This window comes from Pimephales promelas, chromosome 3 (genome assembly GCF_988280905.1).
Source record: "Pimephales promelas chromosome 3, fPimPro1.hap1.1, whole genome shotgun sequence".
Lineage (NCBI taxonomy): Eukaryota > Metazoa > Chordata > Actinopteri > Cypriniformes > Leuciscidae > Pimephales > Pimephales promelas.
In genome coordinates, this window is record NC_142771.1 from 5,642,763 (window position 1) to 5,658,250 (window position 15,488).

Here is a 15,488-nt window from a genome sequence, read left to right on the forward strand (position 1 = left end):
TTTCTTGGGGGAACGCTAATGTTTTGCAAGCTAATGTTTTGTGAGCGGACGCAAAGTTTCTCGGGGGAGAGCAAATGTTTTGCGAGCGGACGCAAAGTTTCTCGGGGGAACGCTAATGTTTTGTGAGCGGACGCAAAGTTTCTTGGGGGAACGCTAATGTTTTGCAAGCTAATGTTTTGTGAGCGGACGCAAAGTTTCTCGGGGGAGAGCAAATGTTTTGCGAGAGAACGCAAAGTTTTTGCAAAGGAACGCAAAGGTTTTGAGAACGAACCCATAGTTTCTCTGGGGATCGCTAATGTTTTGCGAGCGAACTCAATCTTTTGCAAAGGAACGATATTTTTTGCAAGCGAACGCAAAGTTTCTCGGGGGAGAGCAAATGTTTTGCGAGCGGACGCAAAGTTTCTCGGGGGAACGCTAATGTTTTGCAAGCTAATGTTTTGTGAGCGGACGCAAAGTTTCTTGGGGGAACGCTAATGTTTTGCAAGCTAATGTTTTGTGAGCGGACGCAAAGTTTCTTGGGGGAACGCTAATGTTTTGCAAGCTAATGTTTTGTGAGCGGACGCAAAGTTTCTCGGGGGAACGCTAATGCTTTGCGAGCGAATGCAAAGTTTCGTGAAAGAACGCAAAGGTTTTGCGAGCGAACGCGAAGTTTCTCAGGTGAATGCAAATGTTTTGAGAGAGAACGCAAAGTTTTGCAAAGGAAACGCAAATATTTTACAACTGAACGCAAAGTTTTTGCGAAGGAACGCAAAGGTTTTGAGAACGAACCCATAGTTTCTCGGTGGATCACTGATGTTTTGCAAGCAAACGCAAAGTTATGTGAAGGAACGCAAAGGTTTTGAGAGTGAACCCAAACTTTCTTGGGGGAACGCTAATGTTTTCCGAGAGAACGCAAAGTTTTGCAAAAGAAACGCAAATGTTTGACAAGTGAACGCAAAGTTTTTTCCAAGGAACTCAAAGTTTTTGCGAAGGAACCCATAGTTTCTCAGTGGATCGTTAATGTTTTGCAGCGAACTCAATCTTTTGCAAAGGAATGGAAATGTTTTGCAAGCGAACGCAAAGTATTTCGGGGAACGCTAATGTTTTGCGAGCGAACACAAAAGTTTTGCGAAGGAACGCAAATGTTTTTTGAGAACGAACCCAAAGTTTCGGGGCAACACAAATGTTTTGTGAGTGAACGCAAAATTTCTCGGGGAAAGCAAATGTGCCAAAATTACCTAAATTGAAAAAGTAGCATTTGCCATAGTATTTTGCTGTCCTTCCTTCACTTAAGGTTTTTTCGCAGTGATGAAGAACCATTTTTTGTTACACAAAGAAGAACCTTTCATTGAACAGTTCTTTTGTGCAATTAAAAGATTCCATGGATATTAAAAGTTCTTCATTGAACCAACAATATCAGTAAACAATCTTTATTTTTTGGAGTGTAGAAATGTTAAACAAGTTTCAAAAAGGTATTTTCCACAAGAAAGTCTAGCTGTCCTTCCTTGGGTTACAGTGTAGCTCAGGTCCACCTGTGCTCAGTCTTGAGTCCCGGTTCACGGGGTTCACGGCAGTTCAGCAGTGTTGGCACACTAATCTTCTCTCACCTCACGCCTTTCTACGCCTCTCTGCCTGACACAGTTTGATTAATTAGTATTGCTTGCAGCCGAGTGGTGGCCACCATTCCCCTTACGGCTCAAACACACACACACAGGCTCTCCCTGCCATTTCTCTTTTGCTCTTTCTATCATTAAGGTTTTATGGGAAACCAAAATGTATGAGGACATTTCCCTGCGAACGAGTAATAATGCAAAAGAACAATGATAATGATATGATATTTCTTTTTTTTTTTAATCAGTCTAATAGCTTGGGAACCATTGGGATTTGTGGACATTTCTACCTTCTTTTCTTTTTATTTTTATTTTTTTTTCAGCTGGTAAGATTCAAAGCTGATAATGTGAAGCTTATCTTTATAGTCCATATTAGTAGTCCAATGTCACTTTGTCTTATTCTGCATCATGCATTCTTGGCAGACAGTTGAAATTAAATCATTCTCGATAGGGCCTTGTGCGATTATTAAAACATGACAGACTGCAGTTTATTGATATTTATTTGCACATTTGCACAAACCCTGTTTGAGAGCTGCTTATTTGTTTTGGATATTTTTATATTATAGTATTTATTCATATTTTCAGTTAACTTTTGTTATATTTTTAGTTGTCATTGTCTTTTCTTTTAAGTTTGCTAATTTTGGTATCTGCATTTTATCTTTTATTTTAGTTTTAGTAATTTTAGTACTTTAGTACAACTTAAAAATTAGTTGGCAAAGCTACAATTATTATTTTTTGTCATGTAGCCTAATATTTAGGCTAATGTATGTATGTATGTATATATATATATATATATATATATATATATATATATATATATATATATATTAATATGGTAACCATCCGTTTCTGTGTGCAACAGAGGGACTTGCTTTTGGAATAGCTTACTACGCCATCTGTTGGTTCTTGAAAAGAATAATTTCAGATACTATATTGCAAAAAAATAAATACTTAAATAATTCAATATCAAACAAACATGCAGAGCACAGATCAATGGTACTGGCATGATTATGCTTCACTTATTTTATTATTTACAGAGCAAATGATGTAAACAATGTATTAATATTTACTTATTTATCCTCATTGAAATGGTTCCAAAATTACACAGAGCCTGAATACTATTTTTATACAGATCATTTCAACCTCTCTTGTCACTTAAATTTGGCTTCAGAAACATTTAATAATATCTGAATGAATGTAAATTAAAATTGTACATACTAATTTCAGTGTAATCAGGCATGCCCTGTAAATCCCTCTGGGGAAAAGAGTCTAAATTACAGGAATCCAAACCAATGTAATTAAGTGTAGGTCACAATCAACACTATTACTGTTGATTATAGCTGTGGGGATTCAGTATAAGGTTTGAACTGAGGCTAATTGAAAGGCTGAGAGGTGTAGGGTAGCATAGCAATATAATGCAACTTATTTACTTTAAAAGTTCATACTTAAGATACATTAATATAACAAAACACTAAAAGACAACTGTGTCTTTTAGAGTTCTAACAGAAGTTAATGTAAAGCTTTAAAGCGGTTATTAAATATTCTATTTGGTACAGTTTTTAATAAATATTTCACACAATGTGAACATTGTAGCATTGTAGGCTGGAAACTAATGTGAAATTAAATTCTGACATATCCCCTTTTCTAATACCCATTAGATCCCATTAAATTGAAAGACCAAGTGGGACATGTTTGCATCCAGATCACATGCGCTTGTAGAAAGACAAGATGTTGTTGCAGTTTGGGCATCGATGCTCAACATCTTTACAAGAATCCATCCAGAAAGGGGCTAGACAGCACGGCCAGCACCTGCAAAACAGCCGTGAGAATCAATCAATCAATCAATCAATCCTGTCTAATTGACTTGAACTACTGCAGTTGCTCTCTAATTCTCTGTTCTTCAAGACATAATGATATGATGTACAACGTGCAAAGTACAAAGTGTTTTAAAAACAAGCAACAAGCATATTTTATCTAATAAGGGAGGCCAAGTACTCTAAATAAATAGAGTAAAAATAAAAAAAAATAAAAAAACAAAATGGTTCTATTGCATCACTCATTTTGGAATCTTTATTTAAAAAAAATAAATAAATAAATAAAGGTTCCAAAATGAGTGATGCAATAGAACCATTTGTGGTTCCCCAAAGGTTCTTAAAAGAACCATTTTAAAAATCTAAAGAACCTTTTGCGGAATGGAACGGTTCCATGGATGTTAAAGGTTCTTCATGGGAAGCAAAAAGAAGCTTTATTTTTAAGAGGTGTCGGTCGTTTAATTAAATGATCAAGGAGTGAGAAGATCGAATTTTACCCGATGAGGGCAAGGCAGCCGCAGGCCATCCAGGTCATGAGTCCAGAGTAGTGATCTGTTATAGTGATCACCTGGTGCTTACAGTGAGGGCACATGGTCTGACCAGGTAATTCACGCAGGCTAGGCAGCATCACTGTGGTTGTTACGGCTGTAATGCACACAAACACAATAAACGATCCTCTCCGAACTAGTTTTGACAATCCAGCAACTTAAATGGTAACATTGCTATATTGTTTCCTTGTTTGTCATTATTTGAACTTCAGGCAGTGGAAGGGCTTTTGGTATTTGGAAGATAAATGTTTCACACATGACTTTAAATGGTGTGTATTGCACTGAGAAAGAAATGGTGTAGAATTAAGGATTTTCTTCGAAACTATTTTACTCATAAAATGCTTGTGAAGTTAATTGCGAATAAACAGCAAGTATCGCATTGAATTTCACATATCACATGTAATTCAATGTGACGTTTGAAATTCAATGATACTTGAAATTCTAAATGATACTTGAAATTCAATGTGATAATACTTGTAATTCAATGTGATAATACATATAATTCAATGCAATACTTGAAATTCAATGTGATTCCTAATACTTGTAATTCAGTGTGATACTTAATTCTTGTAATTAAATGTTAAACGTGAAATTCAATCTGATTCTTAATACTTGTAATTCAATCTGATTCTTAATACTTGTAATTCAATATGATAATTAATACTTGTAATTCAATGCGATACTTAATACTTGAAATTCAATGTGATACTTAATACTTATAATTCAATGTGATACTTAATACTTGAAATTCAATGTGATACTTAATACTTGTAATTCAATGTGATACTTAAAATTCAATGTGATACGTAATACTTGTAATTCAATATGATAATTAATACTTGTAATTCAATGTGATACTTAATACTTATAATTCAATGTGATACTTAATACTTGTAATTCAATGTGATACTTAAAATTCAATGTGATACGTAATACTTGTAATTCAATATGATACTTAATACTTGAAATTCAATGTGATACTTAATACTTATAATTCAATGTGATACTTAATACTTGAAATTCAATGTGATACTTAATACTTGTAATTCAATGTGATACTTAAAATTCAATGTGATATGTAATACTTGTAATTAAATATGATAATTAATACTTGTAATTCAATGTGATACTTAATACTTGTAATTCAATATGATACTTAAAAATTCATTGTGATACTTAATACGTGTAATTCAATGTGATACTTAATAATTGTAATTCAATATGATACTTAAAATTCATTGTGAATGTGATACTTAATAATTGTAATTCAATGTGATACTTAATTCATTCTGATTTAATTCATTTGTAATTTAATGTAACACTTGAAATTCAATTTGATACTTAATACTTGTAATTCAATGTGATACTTAATACTTGTAATTCAACGTTACACTTGAAATTCAATTTGACACTCAATACTTGTAATTCAATGTGACACTTGAAATTCAATTTGATACTTAATACTTGTAATTCAAAGCAGCATCAAGTATCTAAAGCAATTTGATACTTGATACTAGAAAGATTGAAATAGTATTTTCTTGTAAAACAAACTCCAATAAGCATTAAAAGGTTAAAACAATTTAAAAAATAATTAAAGTTGTCTGATTGATAGTTAAAACTGACACTACTTGTACTTCTAGGATACATGCCAGGGTTTGGACCTTTAAAAAGATTTTGTGCTATTGCACTAATTCAATGATTTACAATATACAATAATCATTATTGATCATTCGGAAGATTATCTACTGAAATAACTGTTTGAGATCGATCATTGAAAACTGTAACTTACTGGTAGCTTGAGGGTACATCCCAGGGTTTGGGCCTAGAAAAACATTTAAGAATATAGTTATTGTGATTAAAAGACTGTTAATGACAGTATAACTTAAGTTCATTTGGAGATTTTCTATCGTTTGATAGTTTAAAAAGGCAACTCACTGTTAATTTGGGGGTATATCCCTTGGTGTGGACCTTTAGGAGAAAATATTAAAGCTGTCACTGCCAGTAGATTCCTTTATTTTATCTTAAATCTTAACTATTATTATAATAAACCACAGTTGTCATGCTCTGTACAGCCATCATATATCATTTGATCAACTTGTGATTGCCAAGTCCTCTTTCTTTATACAGCAGAACCTTAAAAGGTTGTATCAGCGCTACGTATTTGGAACCCCTAAAAAGGTTCTATACACTCTTAAAAAAGGGTTCCTCTGGTTCTATATAGAACCCTGGGGTTCCATACTTGGCCAATTGAACCTTTTACCAAAAAAAAAATGCTTCTATATAGAACCATTTCGGAGTTTCACATGAAGCGGGGGATGGAACCATTTCTGATTCTAAATAGAACCATTTCTTCTAAGAGTGCAGTGTTGGATAGTAACCGATTGCGTAATCAGATTTCAAAAATGAAGTACTTTTAATTAGATACTTTAAAATACTCAGACTACAGTTACTTTGTTTTAATATACATGATCACATACAATGACACTGTCACTGTATGTATATGTGATTTTTGATTTTTTTTGTCTGTATTTTTTACAGATTTTTTACAGACAAAAAATCTGTGATTTTTTTGTTTGTATTTTTGCATTGTTAATGTATTGATTATTTTTCACGTTTTAAAATGTTCCTTTCTAAAAACGCACACAGTCATGCAGAAAGTCTTCCAGTTTTGTGAATCTGCACACACAAACACTAGTCAGGTGGCTATAATTACATGGAAAACTTAGGGCCCATAAACGCTCTTGACCAACTGAAACCTGGTGTAAAGGCAATGGCGCAGTATTTGTTATTTAAAGGGTGCATTATTCTCTGCTTATTATTCTCTTTTTATTGTTATTCTAAGTACTCTGCTTATTACATACGCACATGAACGTGCAGTAGCACACAAACATGCCAAATATTAAAAATAAAAGGATTACAAAGTAAAAGATTATTATTGTGGACATAAAGATATGGTGGAATGAATCCTGCTTGTCCCATATATGGTTTAACCTCTTTAACCTCGTGAACGGGCAGATCTGTTTCCTCTCTGGAGACTTGTTCAGTTTTTCCGCTTGCAAATTCCTCCATGTAAATAGCGAATCCACCATGGCACGAGCGCAACTGGCTTTTAAAGGGAATGGGAGATGGTTTATTGCACGTCACTCCCCAAACACTCATTACTCATTAAGAGAATAGGGACAACCCTTTTAGACCAGTTATTTAAATGATTAATCAGCAATTAATTTTCTATTATTTAAAAAAATCGTCATTTTTTATGCTTAATTTAATTATTAGCTTTTCATTAAACTCACAAACCCCCTGCATTTCCTTCACAAACCCCTGTTTGGGAAATTTAACATAAAACGTAACATCATGTTTATGTGCTTGATACACTCTAAAAAATGCTGGGTTGTTTTAACCCAATTTTGGGTAAAATATGGACAAACCCAGCCATTGGGTAAAAAATGTCATTTAAAAATGTAACCCAATGGCTGGGTTTGTCCATGTTTTACCCAAAATTGGGTTAAAATAACCAGCATTTTTTAGAGTGTAACAAATAATGGAATATATTAATTTCTCTTTGTATTATTTTATATATAAATAGAATATTACCTATTATAGATATAATATTATAGATTATTATTTTATTGTATTGTTATTCATCAGAAATGCTTATCAGAAGAAACATACCTCCCTGGTAGTTTGGATTGGCTCCGGGCTCTGGGTACGAGCTGTATGCAATATTAATATTGGGATATGGAGATGAGTGGTAACCCGGGTTATAGGACCCATCTTTTCCTCCGTAATCGACTGGAAGACCTGGATAGGGTGGAGCGGATTCAAGACCCTCAAAAGCTTCGAGTGCTTCAATAGCCTCCAAATCCTCCAGATATTCCTCCGTTTCCAAGTCATCCATTGCGGCTTCTTCTGTCTTATCCATATTCGTAGTTCCCTGAACAATAGTATGACACAGAAAATGAGTTTCGAGAGAGGTTCGCTGTAGTTCTTGGGTGTACTTGCACACCAATGCAAATGGCAACAAAATAAATGTTGACAAGAAGCATTCAAATCTTTACAGTCCATCCAAATGTCGTACCAACATGGAAATGTTCTGTTTGTAAAGTAATTTGCACTGCTTTTCCTTTTGGTCATGGAAACAGACCTTAGTTTTCCAACACATCATCGAGACCAGGAGCCGAAGACAAACAAAGTATAGCTTACTCTTTCCCTCTTCCATTTACAAATCAAATTGAGTACTAAGGTTATTCTGTCCCTAATAGTCTTTCTATCCAACTTTCTCTGTTTTGAAGTCTTGAGACTACAGTAAATACTTGACGAAATCCTTCTTTAAATGGGCGAATTCAGGGAGCAATTGAAGAACACCCTTGCCCAACACTGTTTCTCTCAAAGATTTGTCTAAGAAGTCATCATTCACACAAAGTCAATAAACACAGATTGCGAATACACTTTAAAATTGTACCTTGTGTAATTATATAAGGTATAATTGTACCATTTAAAATGACTGTGACTATTTCTGGTCAACTGTTGGTCATTAGATCATATCTAATTAACCAAAGGAAAGTCTCTTCTGTTATATTCATCTCTATCTCTTTCCACAATGATCAAATCTGCGTCCGGACCAACTTACCTACAGGAATGAGAGGTCAGAAGTTGTATTTTCTTGGAGACCAGAAGAAACCGAGTTCAGGAAAAGGAGCAACGGGTGTGTGTGTGTGTGTGTGTGAGTTCTGGAAGAGTGTGTAGAAAGGAAGTAAAACAGGGAGGAGATTTCAGACCGAATCCACTTCCGGCGATACGTAAGATGACTCGGCTCAGACGTCTGACAGAAATACAGTCAGTCTGGTTAGTAGTAAGTGAAGCTGGTAATGCTGTTTGTAGAGTTGTTTAATCCTCCTCTGCTGAGATCTTCAGATTTAATGTCTTCTTTTCAGGTGATTTCATCTAAGACTGTGTCTAAAGTCGGTTGTAGTTGTTCTGCTCGTCTCTTTTTCCATTCTCTTCTTTCCTTCAGTGATTCTGTTTGTAAACAGGCTTTATATTTTTTTAATATAAAATAAATATTTTTTACTATAAAATGAAAGCTATATATCTAACCAAGCTGTGTTCCAAATTTAAAGTTGATATCACAAATTTTGAAGTTCCCATGAGATTTTGTTTAGGCGTAGTACCAAAAATAGCCACCGGGTGCCATTGAATTCAATTGAATTTAATTGTATGCATTCTGCCATAACAAATTAATAAATTTCTATCCAAATATCACTTCTGTCACAAAATATGGAACCTTGAGACTCAGACCTTTCTGACAATATGTGTTTTGTCAAGATTAGAAAAGGTTTTGATAATAAATTATGAAAGATGATGCCCAAAAGGGGAGGGGCCTAATAAAAAATAGCGTTTCTATGGTAATGAAACATCCAATTTCAAAACGGTTTTCACAGGATGAATTCTGAATTCGTAAGCTTTCAAATGATACCTAATTTATGATAACTACTAAAATATGTGATATAATAATAATAAAAAATATATAAAATATATTTAAATATATATATATTATACTTTTTAGAGGACTTCTTACCTTACTTTTTAAAAATATAATTTTATCTTTTTTTATTGACAAATACTAATTATGTTTTATTATGAACTTTTAGCACTAAAAACCAAAGTTTCAATTATTAAAAGTGTGTGCGTCGACTTTTTGTGACAAAGGTCAGAAACTCCTGCAATGACGTTCATTTTTTTGAGGCACACTCTTGTCACAAATTCATATATTACTGTTCATTCATAATTTGTAAGAAAGAAACAGCGCTTAAATATCTATTTAGGAGTCTTAGACCTTTCCAACGATATATAGTTTGTCATGACTAGATTAGGATTTAATAGTAATATAGTGAAGTAAATTTAGATTGCCCGTATACGGGTAAGTGACAGTTAAGGGGTTTAAGGTTGAGATGACTCCATGTTTAATATACACTCAGATAAAATCCAGTTGTGGTTTATCTCTTTGCTCTTGGCTGACATGTGGCATTGCTATGGCCTGCTTGTGGCCCAGATCTGGCAAACAGGAGTGGGTCACCCAAACGCCGTCATTCATTGCTGCATGTGTGGGCCGGATCTGGACCGAAACAATGGTGTTATGTGGGTTTGTTTTTTGATGGCTCAATACTAATTCAATGAACATACTCAATCGGGTGACAGTGGCCATGGAAATGAATATAGTAGTGAATTTTATCGAGAAGGTCTCATAGTAGACATATTTCTGTCATCTGTCAAAGAAGTAAATGTAGTGATCAGATTATTGAAAATCTTCATATCTTATAAGATATACAGAATATAATAAAAATGTTCTGTATTTTGAACTTTTGTATATCACTATATTAACTTTGTGTGTGTGTTTGTATATAGGCCCTATATATATATATATATATATATATATATATATAAACAAAATTTATATATTGTTTATATATATATAAACATATATATATATATATATATATATATATATATATTATAACCTTTTTATAAGTGTATTACAGAACAATGAAATAATAACTTATATTTAAAATATTTTATGTTTAGAATATCACAGTCTCATATAACTGACGTCTTGGGACGTCTTTTGACCATACGTCAACATCCGCCTTTTTAAACGTCGGTTAAATGACGTCATACACGTCATACAACTGACGCTTTACCTTTAACGTCGGTTACGTGACGGGGTAGATTTAGGTTTAGGTTTGGGGTACCCGGTAGGGTTAGGATCCGATAACGTCATCTACCCGACGGGTACCCTAAAAAGGCGGATGTGACGTCCCATGACGTCAGTTATATGACGTCTTGGGATGAGACGGCGCTAGCTATAAAATAATGAGTACTAAAGAGGTTTAACCTTCATCCAATGACCTAGATACAAATTAGATGCAAGTTTGAATTGAAATGTTTCCACTTTCAAACACTAGATATCTCTGTCATCCTGTTATTGTGGGCTGTTAAAAGATGACATTTTAGTCTTCACACTCTGATTGGTTTATTGCAGTTATGCCCAAAACACACCCATTACTCATTAAGAGTATAGGGACACCCATTTTAGACCATGCACTGGGAGCGCAGACCATGTTAAACTTTAGACCATGCACTTAGATTGTTAAAATAGGGCCCAAAGTGTTTAAATAAAGGGCAGTTAGAGTTAGCTCTAATTTTTATATTTTCTCATGAACTTTTTTAGACTGGCGGTGTCTTAACCTTTTAAACCCTGTGAAGCCGTGGTTTACTGTGAAGTTAGAACTAACAAGGTGGTTTTAACAACACCCCAGCGGTTTTAAATGCACTAAACCACAGCCTCACGGCTCTTAATTCTTTAACAAACACACACCTGTGACCTCTTTACATCAGTTTTGCTACATGGCTGTATCAGAAATAGCCCCTCACACCCTTAAATAGAGGGAATACCCCACTCAAAAAAATGAACTAGGAAGATTGTGCACTTTACATAATATATTTATATATAGTTTACTTATAATAATTGTGTTTTTTGGCTTGAAATGTTTTTTATATATATATTAAGGTTTAATTGTGTCTCAACTTAACAGTACAAAATCCTAATGAGTTGTCTAAACAAAAACCATTTATGTTAAGTAAAACATTTTATTCATCCAGAGGGTGGCAGTATAGTGCGAGACGACTGCCATTTTGCTCGAACTTAATTTGATTGTGTTCAATCTGTTTAAATATACGTACAACTTAAGTTTACTTAATCTGTTTGTGTTGGATTACATGATTGATTTGTGTTGCATTAACTGAAACTGGGTGGTGCTTTTAGTTCCCAGCATGCTTTGCATATGGTTGAATTAAGAGAGAATAAATGCTAAAATTAAGGATTATTTTATGTGTTTTTTTTATATTTAGAAAAGGGGAAGACTTGATAGTGTGTAATAGTGTTTAATATTAAATTACATTGGAATTATTAAACCATTTAAATTACAGTGGGTTACCATTGTGGAGACGAGTGGTTTCATTATTTTCTATTGCTTTGGATGATGAGACATGTAAATCTTAGCATTCAAGATGCTAATATGTGCTTCTGCTATTGTCTATCAATTTAATTAAATGTCAATGAATTAAATGAAATATAAATGGATGAATGAATATAATAAAATACCTGAATCATGTCAGGAAGCCTTTAAAAATTCACGCTGAGACTACTTAAATTGGGTCAGTTAAAATGACTTAAGTTGCATGAACAAATTATGTTTGTTCAACGTAATCCAGTTATGTGGAACCTGTTGACGAAAAAAAATAATTAAAGCCAACATATATTTTTTTTAGCTCACTTGAAGGAGTGAATGGAAACGAGTGAGTACACATAAACTGGTAGTTCCAGTATTGAGTGGATTTATCTTATTGTCTTCCCAATAAAAAACACAACTTATGTAAACATGCACTCGAACGTTTCTCTGTTGCCCACTAGATGTCACTGCCAGATAAATACTGTGAGCTGTTGCAGCTTACAAAGTTCAATTGATATCCTAAATTAAATTGATTAAACACATTTGAATAGACCCTTTAAATCGTTAAATTGAATTAAACTCAGTTATTAATTATGCATACAGATGCATACAATATTCACATGAAATCCTTTCAATTCAATTCAGGAGGACCACATGATTATCCTAATAATTAAGGGTATTTTTCTCTTTATTTCCTGCATTTAACATTTGTTTCCTATATATTTTCTGAGCAAAACAAACACACGATTATCGGCATGAATGTGCAGATAGTCATGTTTACAGATAACACTGTTCTGCTAACATGTTACAGTGCAAATAGCAAGTGTGGCAAACACACACGTCTTTTGACTGAACACACGTCCTTCTTGAGTACATTTTATTTTGGTAATGACAGTTGCATGTTATTTAAGTTCTTATTTAAGTTCTTGTTGAGATGGAAACAGAGTCTAACGCTGTTATTATCCTTGTTTTTCATGTCAAGCCCTGCAGTCCTGCATTAAATGAACGCTGTCTCTTGAAGTGCGCCCGCCTCGTTTTGCATTCAGCAATTTAGTTAGCCTATTTTTTGCCTCTCTATTGCTCTGTTCTTTACCCTTGCAACCCTGCGGTCATTTTCCATTACAATTTAATCTCTTGTGTGTGTGTAGACCTTGATGCACCGGTGAAATTATGATTATTTCCTATGAGGGGAAATAGTTTCCAGGAAGTGCCATGTCACTTGACGGGCATGTTATTGATGTATGACCACTTGGCATTTGCCGTTTTGTTTAATGAGTTCAGGTGCTTCAACATTTTTTTTCGAATGATTCGGACGAGCAGTCCTCAAACCGCTTTGATCTTGTATTTTGATATTATAGTCAATACTGAGACGAACGTGCGACGAACATACGATCTTCTGCCCTTTAGGTAAAGTTCACAGTGAATCGGTCAGCATGAGAATGAATGCCAAATGTGATTTTGAGCTGCGGGGTCTAGGGTGACTCAACTGGTCTGTCCAATTCAATACGTTCAGTAAAATGCAATTTGCTAACAGCTTCCCAAAATAACCTACAACCCCATCTCTATTCAAATGAAATCAAGGGAAGGTAAAATGTCTTATTTGTTGAATAGTACATGGAATTGCATTTTTTTCCCTCATAAACCCCTTATCAATGGGGCTTAACACCGCACTAAATTGTCCAATTTAAATAGAATGGGACATAAAGGGCTCTGGACAATGTTATTTTCACTCTCCCATCTAACTGTGTGTGTGTGTGAAAGGGTTCGGGTGACTGAATGCAGTTTTCTCCAGGAAGGCGTTTCCCACGTCTACTTTAGAGGAACTGAAGGTGCGTTCATGCCATATACCGCACTGTTAGACCTTACCAGGTTTTTTACAGTAAAATACTGGCAACACTGTTGCCAGTAATTTACTGTAAAAATGCACTAAAACTAATAAGTTGTATTTTTTAGTTAACTTGAGTTTTAGAGCATTTTTACAGTAAATTACTGGCAAAAGTGTTGTAAAAATGCACTAAAAGTTGTATTTTTTAGTTAACTTGAGTTTTAGTGCATTTTTACAGTAAATTACTGGCAAAAGTGTTGTAAAAATGCACTAAAAGTTGTATTTTTTAGTTAACTTGAGTTTTAGTGCATTTCTACAGTAAATTACTGGCAAAAGTGTTGTAAAAATGCACTAAAAGTTGTATTTTTTAGTTAACTTGAGTTTTAGTGCATTTTTACAGTAAATTACTGGCAACAGTGTCGTAAAAATGCACAAAAAGTTGTATTTTTTAGTTAACTTGAGTTTTAGTGCATTTTTACAGTAAATTACTGGCAAAAGTGTTGTAAAAATGCGCTAAAAGTTGTATTTTTTAGTTAACTTGAGTTTTAGTGCATTTTTACAGTAAATTACTGGCAACAGTGTCGTAAAAATGCACAAAAAGTTGTATTTTTTAGTTAACTTGAGTTTTAGTGCATTTTTACAGTAAATTACTGGCAACAGTGTCGTAAAAATGCACTAAAAGTTGTATTTTTTAGTTAACTTGAGTTTTAGTGCATTTTTACAGTAAATTACTGGCAAAAGTGTTGTAAAAATGCATTAAAAGTTGTACTTTTTAGTTAACTTGAGTTTTAGTGCATTTTTACAATAAATTACTGGCAACAGTGTTGTAAAATGCACTAAAAGTTTTATTTTTTAGTTAACTTGAGTTTTAGTGCATTTTTACTGTAAATTACTGGCAAAAGTGTTGCCAGTATTTTACTGTAAAAAACCTGGTAAGGTCTAACAGTGCGTAACGATTCTGAACTGTTCAAAGCATTCACACCTTAAAAAAAATCTTTCTTTATTTAATGGTTTTACTAAAAATCAAACATAAGACAAACAAGGGAGCTCCTATTGATAGGGTGCCAATCTTTATTGGCCAATAATAGCTTTATATAGTTTGTATTAAGCCGTGAAAGAGAAACTATGTGGCTTTCTACATAGGGAGCACAACACGGGCAAGCAAAGTTAATTTTACATGCCTAAACGGCTAAATACACGCAATAATATGTCTAAAGTAAACATAAAAAAAGGAAAATAAGTTGCATATATGTATCAGTATTGGATCTGTGCATTCAGTCTTAAAGTGACAGCAGCCTAATATTTCTGTTATATCAGATGTATGTTATATCAATATATTGTTGTGTTATCAATAATGTTAATAAATCAGACAAAGAATCACTCATTGCTCTTTAGTAGATTTGTTAGGATTAATATTTAAGTTATACAGTGAAGACTATGCAGACTTTTGATTACGTTGTTGATCATTTTTATCATTATAATATATTTAACAAGAATGCATTTGTTAACCCCTTAAGTGTCACCCCCCCCCCCTTTTTTTGAATATAGATGAAAATGCACATTTCGAACTTAAATGGTTGTAATTCAAGAATGGAATATAGACGTAAAATTGGTCTCGTTTTAAAGAAGACATTTGGCAGATTTTTGTAGAAGTGAAATGAATTAAGAATGTGAAACAGAAAAAAAGTTATAGAAGTTTGAGTCTA

The 15,488-nt window shown here is 33.6% G+C and overlaps 1 protein-coding gene across 2 annotated transcripts; it reads right to left on the minus strand.

The window, feature by feature from the left end:
- Positions 1 to 2,581: 2,581 nt before the first annotated feature.
- On the minus strand, positions 2,582 to 8,729 carry LOC120463216 (lipopolysaccharide-induced tumor necrosis factor-alpha factor homolog). 2 transcript variants are annotated; one of them, XM_089129242.1, is made up of 6 exons: positions 8,579 to 8,729; positions 7,621 to 7,882; positions 5,884 to 5,916; positions 5,738 to 5,770; positions 3,898 to 4,045; positions 2,582 to 3,398 (listed from the first exon to the last, which is right to left on the minus strand). In XM_089129242.1, exons 2-6 carry the CDS (start codon positions 7,868 to 7,870, stop codon positions 3,293 to 3,295), a joined length of 570 nt encoding a protein of 189 aa, XP_088985368.1. In that variant the 5' UTR covers positions 7,871 to 7,882; positions 8,579 to 8,729; the 3' UTR covers positions 2,582 to 3,292. The 2 variants fall into 2 exon arrangements, with proteins under 2 accessions (XP_088985368.1, XP_088985369.1); XM_089129243.1 differs by having other exon boundaries at positions 8,583 to 8,715.
- Between the last annotated feature and the right edge of the window lie 6,759 nt (positions 8,730 to 15,488).